Source organism: Gallus gallus, chromosome 2 (genome assembly GCF_016699485.2).
Source record: "Gallus gallus isolate bGalGal1 chromosome 2, bGalGal1.mat.broiler.GRCg7b, whole genome shotgun sequence".
Lineage (NCBI taxonomy): Eukaryota > Metazoa > Chordata > Aves > Galliformes > Phasianidae > Gallus > Gallus gallus.
This window is the reverse complement of record NC_052533.1, coordinates 140,306,137-140,320,025: the sequence shown is the minus strand read 5'-3', so window position 1 is coordinate 140,320,025 and position 13,889 is coordinate 140,306,137. Positions and strand designations below refer to the sequence as shown.

General features: G+C 35.2%; 1 protein-coding gene across 14 annotated transcripts in view; it reads right to left on the bottom strand.

Moving 5' to 3' along the window:
• EFR3A (EFR3 homolog A) overlaps positions 1–13,889 on the bottom strand; it is a 67,329-nt gene that overhangs the window by 26,807 nt on the left and 26,633 nt on the right. For 10 of the 14 annotated variants that reach the window (XM_015283122.4, XM_025148179.3, XM_046932748.1 and 7 more), the window contains 5 exons: positions 11,258–11,379; positions 8,093–8,242; positions 5,032–5,169; positions 1,990–2,068; positions 744–879 (listed from right to left, as the gene is read on the bottom strand). In XM_015283122.4, coding sequence (XP_015138608.2) covers positions 744–879; positions 1,990–2,068; positions 5,032–5,169; positions 8,093–8,242; positions 11,258–11,379 — 625 coding nt within the window. The remainder of the gene's footprint in view (positions 1–743; positions 880–1,989; positions 2,069–5,031; positions 5,170–8,092; positions 8,243–11,257; positions 11,380–13,889) is intronic. The other 4 variants (XM_004940044.5, XM_046932741.1, XM_004940047.5 and 1 more) reach the window with 1 other exon arrangement.

Genomic DNA, 13,889 nt, shown 5'->3' with positions numbered 1-13,889 from the left:
AAATCCTTTTAAGAAGAAATCAGGTTAAGTTGAAAAGAGCAAGTGAAATTCAGTGTTTGAAGGAGGCAGCCTACATATAAATAAACTTATACAACATGCGTATATCCTGATATCGTGGAAATGATTTTAGAATCAGGAAATGCAGTCAGGTATGCATATGTACTAGCAAGCTGTACTGGGTCCAGCTGGGATGGAGTTAATTTTCCTGCATAGCAGTCTGTATGGTGCTGTGCTTTGGATTTTTAACTTCAAGTGTTGATAACACAGGATGTGGGTAAACACCTCCCTGCAGATGGGCAATAATGAGATCATTCTACTCTTGACTCCTATATTACCTACTAGTCCTCTCACAGCAGCTGTATGACAAAGCAACAGTTCTATGTGACTGCAAAACGTCAAGAGATCTCCCAGACTTCATGACTTCTTACCAAGAAGAAATTCCTACCTTTCACAAGGCCATAAAAGTAAACCTAAGGTTTTTTTTAAGCAAAAGATCACACTTCCATAAGTAGTCAAATGACAAAGTAAGTGTATTTGACTAATTGTAAAGGAGTAGAAGGTAAAAGAAACATATATATATATATATTTGCATACACACACACACACACACACACACACACACACACACACACAAAGCCTCCTTAAAATACATCTTCTCATTCTGTCCGAAAACTAAGGAAAAACAGAACACCATCCCTCATATCTATCCTCTGATCTGATGACAATAATTTACTAAAACTTACCTATCGATCCTTTAGCGGCTATTGCAACTGCTTCCAAAAGAACCTGAATAATGCCAGCACGAACTCGTGGTGGATCTTTTTTGCAGCCATCAAGGTGTCCAAGAATTTCTTGTATTACATGATGAGAATATTGTGCCTAGTAAAAAAAGGAAATATCAGCTTTACCTGTGACTTTAATAAGAATATATTTACATACCACTCGACTGTAGTCACAATGAAGTTCCTATTCTACAACATTCTTACTTTTTCTTCTTTTAATTTCAATCAATTCATGATCACATATGGATTTTAAATAACTACCACGGCAGATAAAGCCAACAGGTCCATCCAGCTCAGTATATAGAAGTTTACAGTATCAAAATACTTGGAATATCTACAAGAACAGGACTAGAGGGAATGGCCTCAAGTTGCACCAGGGGAGATTCAGGCTGGACATTAGGAAATGCTACATTTCCAGGTGCTGGAATGGGCTGCCTAGGGAGGTGGTGGAGTCACCTACCCTGGAAGTGTTCAAGGAATGTTTAGACGGTGTGTTGAGGGACATGGTTTAGTGAGAACTATTGGTGACTGGTGGACAGTTGGACTGGGTGATCTTTTAGGTCCTTTCCAACATTGGTGATTCTATGATTCTGTGGAATTCAGCTAACTGCAGCTCAAGGATTGCAGCTGGTCTTACAAAAAAGCATAATTGTTACTGACAATATTCAGTTTTCTTCTACAAAGTTGGAATTTTCTAACTTTAACTTTTGGGTGTCAGTGCTTGACATAATCCAAGAAATAGACTTCGGTCACTTGGCAACAAGAGAAGTTGCCCATTGGAAAATAAATAAATGCAGCACTACTTTGTATGAAGTTTGTTTCTTGGGTTGTAAAATCAGTACAGCTGCATTTGCATGGAGACCTAACTAACCTGAGAGACTTCTTTATCAAGCACAACATCAGAGCAGTATGGCTATCCTGTTTCTTGATCTGTAGCTTGTTGAGCAGTCAACCATTTGAGAACTCCATAAAAACCTTCCTCTTCAGCAAGTTCACATTCATTGAAAACACAGCTCAAATAACCTCTTATCATAAAGAACAATTAGGTCATTATTTAAAAAGCTTAAGATTAAGGTATTACAGAAATGGACTTTCTGGATTTACTGACATAGTCTACTGCCTAGTATTATCATGGTGAAGTAAGCACTTAACTGTTTTGTGTGGTCAACACGTGTATGTGAGGAAAACAAACCCAGAAAATACCAACCTGTATAGAATACATGATGATTTTGAAGCAAGAAACAGCGAATTCATTGGGATCCCATAGCTTATGATGGTCTAAATGCCTGTGAATAAAAAATAAAGGATTTGAAATTATGAATTATGATATTCCACACGACTGTAGTGGTTTAACACTAACAGGCAGCTAAGCATCACATTTCTGCTCTCTCGCTTCCCTTCTTCAGAAAAACAGGGAGCGAGAATACAAAGCTCATGGGTAGAGATAAGGACAGAGATTGTTGTTAAACTAACAAACAAAACATACCTTTCTTGCAAAAACTGAATTTAAGCAATGTTTCTAATATGTATCTTAGTTACAGCATCACTTTTGGTTTGAACTTTCCCAAAGAACATAGTAGTACCTAAAGATGTGTCAGCATAACAAATGTCAAAGCATACAGATTAAAGAAGTCAGCACTCAGAATACAACAGGACTGACAGGATGCCTCAACTTATTTTATACAGAATCTGGAAGTTTCAATTAACTCATGCCCAGCTTCTACCAACCTAGTGATCCAGAAGAGCGCAGGTCTCTTTCAAGGCTGATTAAACCAGCTGGCTTAAAACAATGCTCTTATGCTCTAGGTTACCTTCCAGTCCATTGGTGAGCTCAGAAAATGTACTGTGTTTTAGATTTCTCTAATAGAAATCTCTACAGTAATAAGATTTTCAAGAATTCTAGAAGTAACAGCATATCTGCATTATTAAATATTAAATCAGAGTACTTGCAGGGAATGGTCTCCCTTGTGCACATTTCAAATACACAGATGTATTTAATACTACCATGAGGTACAAAGACAAACAAAATTGCATCTTTCAAAAGCTTTAAGGCTTGGTAACTCACAATACACATGTCTACTTTCTCTCTAATATATTTCTACTACTGTCCATCGTTTATTGTACATGATAGCTTATTTCAGCTAACCTATTTTCTTATTGCCTCATCAAATACAAAATCATATTCTCCACCACCTTCTTCAGTTTGTAACTGATTCTTTAATCTTTCAGGTTAGCCTGTGTTCTGTTACCTGTGATAGTTTCCCTTTGCCTGCCTCAGAGATCAAGTCAAGCAGTTTATGGTCAACTACATCTCATGTAAAGTTTTTAAAAAGCCTTTCCTTTCAAAACAAGATATACAATTTTCTTTCTCCAGAGGGGCAAAATATTAGCTGCTTCAGGTAACTGAACTAATGGAAAGACTGAAATGGGAAGATGACAGCCTAAGTTAATGGTTTATACAGTAGCTGAACGGACAACATATTTGTTGGTCCAGAATTTTCCTCCTAAAAAAAACCAAATATTATACTCAGATGGGTAATGCGTTTTACCTGTCATAATGCAGGCAGTATATTCAATGTAGTCTTATGATTTTGTAAAACACAGTAAATCACATTTTCAGCATGGTACACTTCATTTTCTTAAAATCATGTCAAATCTTGCTTTATTCCCTCCCCCATCAATCATAGTTCTTTCAATACAGAATATCTAAGTAAGATTCCAAAGCGTTTTAACATTGGGTAACAAATGCCATAAACTGTCTTCCATTAAGACTGCACGTATGTAATAAATGTGCAGTACCAGGTGTCTCAAAAATTAAAAACAACAGCAGAACCACTGGTACAAATTACTACTTCATGAACCAAGAGGTACTAACAGACCCTGAATTCATCCACATTAACTGTAACTAATGAAAGCAATTCTTACAGTACAAAATGATAAGTTGATACTTATGTTTAGAAAGAAGAACTTAAGCTTGTATAGGCATATACAACAAAATCTCATGCATCATGCTTGCTGAGTGAACACCAAACACGATCCTTTTGATATTACTCAAAACGCACAATTTGTCACAAGAATGGCATATAATGGAATGAATAGGGTATAACTTGTTATACTTGGGAAGCTGTTTGTTTTCAATAGATTTCTGTATGTCTTTGGATCTGTATAATCTATTCGACATTGCAAATTCATGCTAAAATTCTGTTAACTGGCAATTTGTACATCAGATTTGCACGATGGATGCACATGGAAAGTAGGGTAGTAACGTGGTGCTTCACCTTTAATCCCTTTGGGCAAATAACAAGTGGTTGCAAAAGCTTCCTCATTAAGGAAATGATTTTCTGAATTTTCTTTTTGAATTCCTGCTTGTGCTTAATAGTAGTAACTTGAAAAAGGCTTTCAGTAACTTAAAAGTCTTTCAGCGTATGAATTAAATCAGAGACTGTAGTAAGAATTAGACCATCTAAAAGTAGATATTCCCCTAACAGGTGGGTATCTTGAAAATCAACAAGGAGCAGGCAGCTCTCCTCATCAACAATATGTACCACTGTCCTTACAGCTTCCTGCGAAGATTTTCCTGAGTGAATGTCTAATTTGAAGGCACTAACAGAGGTGAAAGATGCAGTTTTAAGTTACATCAATGTTTGTGTTTTTTGGTTTTTTTTACTTTTACTTTTTCATTATTAAAAAAAAAAAAGAAAACACAAAGGCTACATCTGGAACAATTCCAAGAATAAAACTGAAAAATGCTTAACAGTTAATATCAGCAACAGTTTGTAGACACATTTGTCCATAATGTGCACACATCTGCCATCCTCTGGTATCTAAGCTGTTAAAAACATTTTTCACAGAATATCACAATGGGTCTTGGAAGAAAACTGCAAGAAAGTAGAAGTCTGGACATAGTATTCTTTTATAAAACTTGGCTCATCTCTTTGCTGACTGCAGCTATCATCAGTACCTTGAACAGTTTCCCATTCAAGAGAAAGACCAGCTGTGGCAACAACTCATCCTAACCATTATACTACACTTATAAAATCAACAAAACAGGACTAACATTTCTCCTTATATAACTAGTTTCAAGTTAAGAGAGCCAATAAAGAGGTGAATTAAAAAAAAAAGTAATTTTTTGAAGACATTTTAACAGCTTAGCAAAATCCTAAATGCTGAAAAGAAGGAAAGAATTGAATCTAAGAATGAAATAAAAAAAATCTCTTAAGGTAAGATCTTCCACAAGTTTCCAACTTACGCAAAAACAGGTCTGACAGCATTATTCATATTTCCATAGGTTGCTCTTCCTAATAGTTCTCTGAAGCAGTTCTCGGCCAGCAAAGCAGGATTTTCCTCTTTCTCTCCTCCTGTAGGAGAGGATGGAGGGCCAGTTCTGCTGAAATAAGACAAAATAACATTCAAGTTACTACTGAATAATATTCACCTTCCATACCATGTATGCAATTGTTTTTACAGTATTCATTACAACACGTGTTCACAGCCAGCCTGTTGATCCAGGCAAGAATTGTATATCAAATATACATCAAAACAGAACTCTAAACAACAAAATATTTTATCTAATATGAGAACTGCATAGATCCTTCATATATTTACTCAGCACTGTGCATCATAATAGTAAATATGTATGAAGATGAGAACAAATGTCTAGGAATACTGACATAACTTGTTCCCCACTGCATTTGATCAACTATTGCCTCCTACAAGAAATGGAACACAGGCCGTGGAATCATAAAGAGCTGTGCAGAACCTTAGTTATTTTGTTCAGACTAATGATCTCATTCACCTACCCACTACTGAATCCATACTGTGGGCGAGTGTTAAATAAAACTCTAATATTTCTGCAGAAACAGATGGCTTGCAGTAAATTTCTGTTCAAAGTAATTAAAAAATTGTCACCCACACAGTTACCTCTAAGCAGATAATGTAGAAGTAAGGGGATAATCAATTAGAAGGTGACTAATTACCACGGTGAACAGTGCTGGGTTCCCATGCCCCAGTGCTGGCCTAGGGCTGCAGGGCTTGTGTGGGCAGAGGCCAGGGCTGCCCCATGCCAGACACAGCTGGTTCAAGCATTACAGTGTACTAATATTACTAACACTATGTTTAAAAATAAGTTATAAACTGAGAAGCACTGCTTGGATTCCTGCTTAGAAGAGGTTACAGGAAGAAACTGCAGAAGTTATATGAACATTATGGATATATTCAAACTTAAGTCTCTAAGAAGTATTAGTATCCTTATTTGCCTTAAATAAGGTTGACACTTCCAATTTTACAGTTATCTTGAATGGTAATTTACAAAATAATTGAAAATAACCTTTATATTTTCTATTTGATACATACCTTCCCTACTTGTTCTGAATCTTCTAGAAAATCTTTAAAGGGAGGGAAGAATCTCTCAGGTTTATACTATACTGAAAGTATGCACAGCAATTGTAGCACAGTACAACTTAAGAAAACATTGATTTTTATATGTTACACAGGCAAATTTATTTGAGAGTCACCTATTCAGACGTATGGAAGAAATGAGCCACAATTACAATTATTATTAAAAAAAAAAAACAAACAAAAACCTGTGTAAATTTTCAATCCTCAACTCCAAAAACCCTATCTTCTGATTTGTATTCAGGAGTTAAGCTCTGAAGGTTACACAGATAAAAATCATTCTGCTCTTTAAGGTAAAGCTTACATATGTTTGCTTCAACTTTACCATAACCAATTATTTCCTATGGACTTCAGATAGGGGTATTTTCTAGAATTTCTGCTTCCCTACAATGCTTTCATTCCATCTGCCAAACCAGTATGTTTCTTACTCCTACTCTTCAAGAAGCCTCTATTTGTTCTCCTCAAAATACGAAGTTTCATATAAAACAAAATAAGACATTCTCTAATATCATTTAAGGCCAGAAGATCAACAATTTATGAATATTGTTTTCAGTTTTTCTATCATATGCGCACCATAAGGCCCCTATTTGCCACATGGAAATTCATGAGTCTTTTCTTCTACTGAATGTGCGTTATAAGAAAAGGTTTAAAGAAGCCAGTTCAGATATTTAATTAACAGTTGCTTTATGACAGATTTGTTTTTCTGCCACCAACGCTGCAATTCTGCCACCAATTGCTCAACAAATGATAAAAATGAGTCCTGTAGCACATATAAACTGATCAGCTTTATGTGGTAGATCCAAATCCTACTTCAGTCAGTAGTTAACTTGGCTGCATAAAGGTAAATATATGCTTGGGGGCACTGTAAGGGGTAATTAAGGAAAGAGCATCTAGAAACCCTGTGAGAGCAAGCAAAGGCTAAAATGTTCTCAAAAAACAGGTTCAGAAACCTTTGGCTCTCATTCAGATGTCTCCTCAGATTTAAAATCCAAGTGGATATTTTTGTGTGTACTTGGTGAGCCGCTAATGATATGCAGTAAATACATAAAGCATGCATAGATAGACAACAAATGATTTCAGCCACTGAGTTTGAAAATTTACTTAATAGAAGAGCCACGTACTAACAGTTAGGAATAAAAGAAATAAAGCTGAGGTATGAAAAGAAAAAAAGAGAAAACTGAACGATTGTGAAAGTTGAGTGTCACACGAAAGCATGAAAAGTATTTTGTCATTGGATGCCTGCAGTACCTACTAGGCAAGTCTTGAAGCAGCTAGGGCTGGATGTGATGCAAACATTTAAGCTTATTCACACAGCTGAAGAAAGCTTTCATATAATGAAGTTTCAGAGTGCTATCAATAAGCATCTCCTATACCCATACAGTGTAAAGACATGAATATATACATGGACCAAAAAAACCTGATATTTCTATTATAAGGTAAATGGGATATCCTCAACATTAGTTATCACCTACATCTTTTCTGAATGCTAGCTTGACAGGCAAATATGCCCAGGAGCTATTAGGGGCAGAAAGAGTAGAAATTTTCTCTCTTTTCTTTAAGAACTGCTGCAGACAGGACAGGGAGTTGCTACCAGTGACTAAGCAGTAATTGAACCCTCAACTTTTAACAAATATAACTAGTGAAATCTGAGTTACCTACAAACTTGTGCTTACTAATATCTGCATCCGATATATTACAAAAATAGAATTAGCAATTAAGGAGTAAACACGGATGCACAACTTCTTGAACAGTGAACAAGTGAAATGCAAGTGGTTGAAAAGACAAATATATTAGCAGCAGGTAGGTAAAGCTGTCCTGTTTCAAGAACACTTAGTCTAATAAACTGGTTTCCACCAGTAAGAAAAAAATCAGTATCATAACAACTAAAACTTAATAGTGACCAGGAATAAAAATACCTGTCAACATCCTCTATCTTCTGCATATTAAACAGCAATGATGGTACTATCTTATCCATGTGCTGAGGCTCCCATATAGTTGCTCGAAGTTCATCATTAACTGTTTTACGAACCACTCCCTGAATGCCCCTGATTCCAGCAATTCGGATCCTAAGGAAAGAAGAAATCGAATTATGAAATAGGATAAGCACAGCACTTTGCAGCATGGCTGTCTATATATTATGCAGCAGCAATTATGTAGTGTGGAATTTCATCAGGTTCTCAAAAACAGGGATTTGAAAATTACTGGGTAAAACCTTGATAAACTCTACAGAATTTAGTATCCATCAGTTGCAAACTTAACCTACTCCAGTGTAGAAAAAACACGTGAAATAAGCACAGCTCAGCTGGTGCAACAGCTACCACAATAACACAATTAAGTCTTTAAAAACTGTAGTTAAGGCTGTGGACTAACAGTAAGTCTTTCAAAATTTACGGAAGATGAACAACATGGAAAGCACACAAAAGATACTTCTGTCAAATTAAGCCTGACACACCAAAGGAGCCACTGCTTTTGTTCTAGAACTTTTTTAGCTAAATTAATTGTGGCTGATAAACAACAAAAGAAAATTTAATATTTGTTTTAAAAAAGACTTAGTCTAGCTGTTAGCTACTTTCATTATTTTTAACAAAAAGAACATGAACAATGAAATGTACAGCAACTCAGTGCTGTTTTATTTTCCAGATATCAAGTTATAAATACCTAACAATGCAGCCCTCTCCTTTAAATCTGTTTCTGAACAAAGCTACATGCATTCAAACAGGATCCCAAGAGCAGTTATCTAGTCATTCTAGACTTGAAATACAACTTTATAACAATAACGCTTATATATAAATCTGAGAAAGAGAAGGATACACAAACAATGATCAAAGTACTTTCTGATCCTCTAGTACCACTACAGTCCAGTACCCAATATTAAGATTTCAATATTAAGAATCTAAGATTGCCATTTAAGACAGAGAATTTCCAAAATCCCATCACTTGAAGATGTTTCACAGGCAACTGCTGTCACCTCCAAATAACTTGGATATGAATTTAGTGTTTAAAATGAAGCAACACTTTTTCTCAGAATCTCCGATTCTTAACTTAGCTCTTCACATCAAATTTTGCTGATACGCTGGCTTTTCTGTAGACTCTCTGCTGAAAGGGAAATGTCACTTATGAGGTGAGATTCACTCTCAGGCTCAGAAATCTCCATTATTTGACCATAAATGTAGATGATATTCAAACTCCCATTCACATTCAAGTCAGTAAGTTTAGTGGAACTTCAAGCTATGAAGACAAAATGCAGCTACACATGTCCATTTTAGGATAAGCTGAATTATGCTCTAGGCCCTATCAAATGCACTAGCTACTTGTGATAACTGCATTTAGAATTGTTATCTGTAATCAAGGGTCATTTGTTACTCCCGTACTTACAGCAAATTTGATACGACATCTCCAAGAACAATTTTTTCACAAAGGAAGAGGACTTTTTTTAAATATATATTTCAAGAGAAATGCATTCAAACTGTCTACAATGATGTGAAAGAGTTGTATTGCTATAGATTTGATTATTCTAAGAAAAAACACTTTCACTCTTACAGAATATATATATACTTCTGTGTATTAGAGCATTAGTAGCACCCATTTTATGTACCTTCTGTTGTACAGGAGGTCTAGAAAAAGAAGATGTAAGGTTTGATGGCTTGCAGCATTGAATCTAACCCATAAAGGAAAGGTTTAATGAGGTACTAAAGCAGAGATTACATTTAAATCAACGATGTCTTACGTCACCAGGATGAAATTCCTCCCTAAGGGTACATCAACATCGCAAACTGAAGCATAGGTAACAATGTAGACTGATAATGTGCAAATCTGAACACTAACACAGTTCTCTTCCTCCAATAATAACCGCTTCTTTGACATATGTTACTTTGGGGTATCCTTCTGAGTGGCAGATAAACCCTGACAAATAAATCAGAGTTACACTCTTAATGCATCCCATGTTCTGGATCATTACTAAAATCACTCTTTTATGAGGGGAAATGAAGGTAGAAGAAATACTAAAAAAAAAAAGTTCCAAACTGTGCTCCAAATATTAAACTGTTATGAATTTTTTTTATGTTAAGTACTTAAATATTTCTTTTCCTTACACTAAACCCTAAAAAAAAAACAAAAATCACAAAGAACTCATTAAAGCATTTATAAATATAATATTTTGTAACCATCAGCTTCAGGTAAATAAGCACACTGAAAGGAATATATTATTATAACGTAGTTGCATGATACACCAGCTTCACCAGTGACACCTGCTTAAGAATCACAGAATGCTTTGTGTTGGAAGGGACCTTAAAGATCATCTAACTTCAACACCCCCTGCCATGGGCAGGGTTGCTAGCCAATAGGTCAGATTGCTCAAAGTCATGTCCAGCCTGGCTGGGACAGCTTCTCCAGGCAAACTGTTCCACTGCTTCGTCATCCTCATGGGAAGAACTACTTGCTTATACCTAATCTAAATCTACACTTTTCTAGTTTGAAACTCTTGTCCTTTGTCCTGCCACTACACTCCCTGATAAAGCATATGGACTTTTCATAGTTGGTTGAACAATTTAATGCATGGAAATAAATGAGTAAAACAGTGCTGAAAATCATACAGTTAAATACTGACAAACGATTCACATAAAGAAAAAAAAACAGTAGGGGGAGCTCAAGTTAAAAACATTATGGTGCTTACATAATGTTAAAAAACTTAATACAAATTCACAAAGGCATTTCAGTTTCACACAGTATCGTATGACAGACATCTAATAAAATTCCATTTTAAAGAATAATTCTCAAATAAAAGACTCAAAATATGCTTTTCTATTCATGTAAGTAGCCCCACTAATTTCTCAAATGAGTTGTGTAACTTGTACACATTTACAGTAATAAGTACTGACCTTCTGGGCAGAATCCATGCAATTCAGTAGGCATTAATAAGGTAAAATTTCACCTAAATATTCTATTATCTACGATTTTCAATATTCAGTGCCACTTAAGAAGTCAATTTCATTTTTTTCCCCCATGGAATGAATAATTTCACTAAGTACGATCATAAAAACTTTACAGACAATTCTTTGCAATACAGAAGGTAAGGCACTCACTCAGTTTGTGTTTCTGGATCATGGTCACATGAATGACACATGGCACTGAACCGAGACACAAAGAAGTCATAGCGTCTGTGATATGAAGGTGTGTCTTCCTCAATGTTGGCAAATTTGACAAACTGGAAAACAAAACATATTAAAAGAAGCTTTTGATACCAAAGAATACTAAGCTTCATTTAAGAATAATATAAAACAGCACATTAAAATAGAACCCAGGTTTTTAAATAATATCAGAATACTTAAACATCTACATTCAGAGTAGAAAATGTCAAACTGAGAGGTTTTCTTTTTAAAGAATTTCCACCAGAACTTCATTTAGATTATTTAGATCATTACCTACTGATGAAACTGAAATTTCATCAAATTTCATATTACGCAATTTCAAATTACATATTACGCAATAATGGAAACATCTCAATAGCAAATGTCTTTAAGTCATGCAATCCAAGAAATCCCATGGTAGACTGTCACTGACTGGCAAAGCAGCAACAGAATTCATAGGAAACAAACCTGAAGGTATTCTGTCAATTCTGCTTATCAATTAACATAGATTTGTCAACCAGAAATCAGATCAACTCAGCCTAAATTATTCCTATGACAAGCAAACAGGTTTTGTGAATCCAGATGAAGTAACATTTGTCACATCTTAACTTCAGTGATGTTGACCAAAAACAAAACAAAAAAAATCTCAGAGAAGCTATAAGAACACTGTCAAAAGAACACTTTCCATATGACAGATGCAAAAACGTTTAAAAAATACCAACACTTGTAAATCATCAAACTGCAATAAGGTACTGAGTGAGTTTCTGAAGAGGCCTTTCCAGAATTAGGCAGTATTATGGTTTTACTAGAGGCTTAGATAATAGAGTGCTACTTTATGGCACACTTCATGAGCCAAACTGGAACTGGACCTGAACAAAAGACACAATTGAGGAATGAGAAATGCAAAATACCATTTTAAGGCAGCTGTACAAATACACGTCAGACACAGCTGAATGCAGATAAGAAACTGAGGGTTATTATAAACTGCACATTCAACAAAATTTGATGCTTTTATACTGTCATGATAAAGAAAACAATGTATTCTGATATGTATTATTTGTAAGATCTGTGCAGAAAGTTTTGCCATTTAATTGGCAAACCCTCAGAGGAAGTAACATACCCAGTTTAAGCATCGTTGCCGAAGATACTGATTGATAATGTCCTTCAATTATCCTACAGATGAACAAGTTGCATGTAAAAAACACATTAAAAAGACTGAACGATATTAAATTATCTATTCTAGAGCTGCCAAAAAAAGATACTAGTCTTCCAGTATACAGAAGACAGCTGTGAAAAGAAAAGCAATAGTATGCTTTGTTTGTTCAGTGGTAGTAGGAAAAGCAATAGCAATCTTACAGTACAGCAAAGGCTACTTGAGCTAAACATTAAATAAACCACCTAAGTGAACAGACTGCCTGAAGGCACGGCACTGTGGATTCTCTATCACTGAAAATTTTAGAATGGACTACACAGGGAAGAAAAAAAAAAGGGCAAGGAAAGGTTGTCAGGTTTAACCCAGTGCTGATGCTGCCTTGAAGCAGAGTGATGTCATATTAAGATAACTCCACTTTTTCCTCTGCAATGCATTCTTACCAATTGCTAAACAAATGCTGAGACATTTATTGTGCATCTACAATGATGCAGATATTTTTATAATCACTTTACCACATACTTACAGATCGGCCTAAATTTGATATGATCTACAGTATACTGATTTGTGGAGGTTCTGAAAGAGAATAGCTGAAAGAGAAATCTGTGTATTCCTGAAAAAGATAAACCACTTTCTACTCTATAATACTACTTTTTTCTACTTTATCTAGGACACTTCTCCCTTGCAGCCACACTATCAGTCCACCTTCAGAAAGTTTCTAAAACTATATTCCCATTCATTACTGAAAAACGTGCAAAACTGTCTAATACCAGTTCATTTTATATAACCTTCTGTAGGGAATAGCTTGTATGGTCAGGTGGTAAGAGAGTGAAAAAAATACAACAAAATGGCAAAACAACAACAACAAAAAGAATCCAAAAGAACTGTGTTTTCTGCTGTCACAGCTGGGAATTCATTCTTTGAACAGCAACCATATTGTTTTCTCAATACGGTGAGGTATAAAAATCATCTTTTCCCTCCCAATGGACACTGGAAAATTATTTACTATCTTATTTATTTCTCACTAGTTCATTTCACAGATTGTTAAATACAAAACAGAAATACACATTCTGAAGGGGTTTTTTTAAGGAAAAAAACTAATTAATCCTTAAAATTTAATGAAGCATAAAGTTCAGGGGGAAAAAAGGAGTAATACAATCTTATGTGTTTTTAAACATTCAGGTTTACAATTGATACATACAGTGAACTTCCATAAATGCATGAACAGAAGTAATATACTACAGGCGCAGGCATCAGATTATTAACTCATCTAGCATACATTAACTCATCTAGGATCAGCAGTAACCAGCTAAAACACGTGAGGACTTCTTTGATTAACAGAACCTTGCAACATGAAGACTTTAAATAACTACAACAAAATTTGCTAGGAGGAAGATGTTTTGTACTAAGGAATTCCTTTATCAGAATAAATAAAGA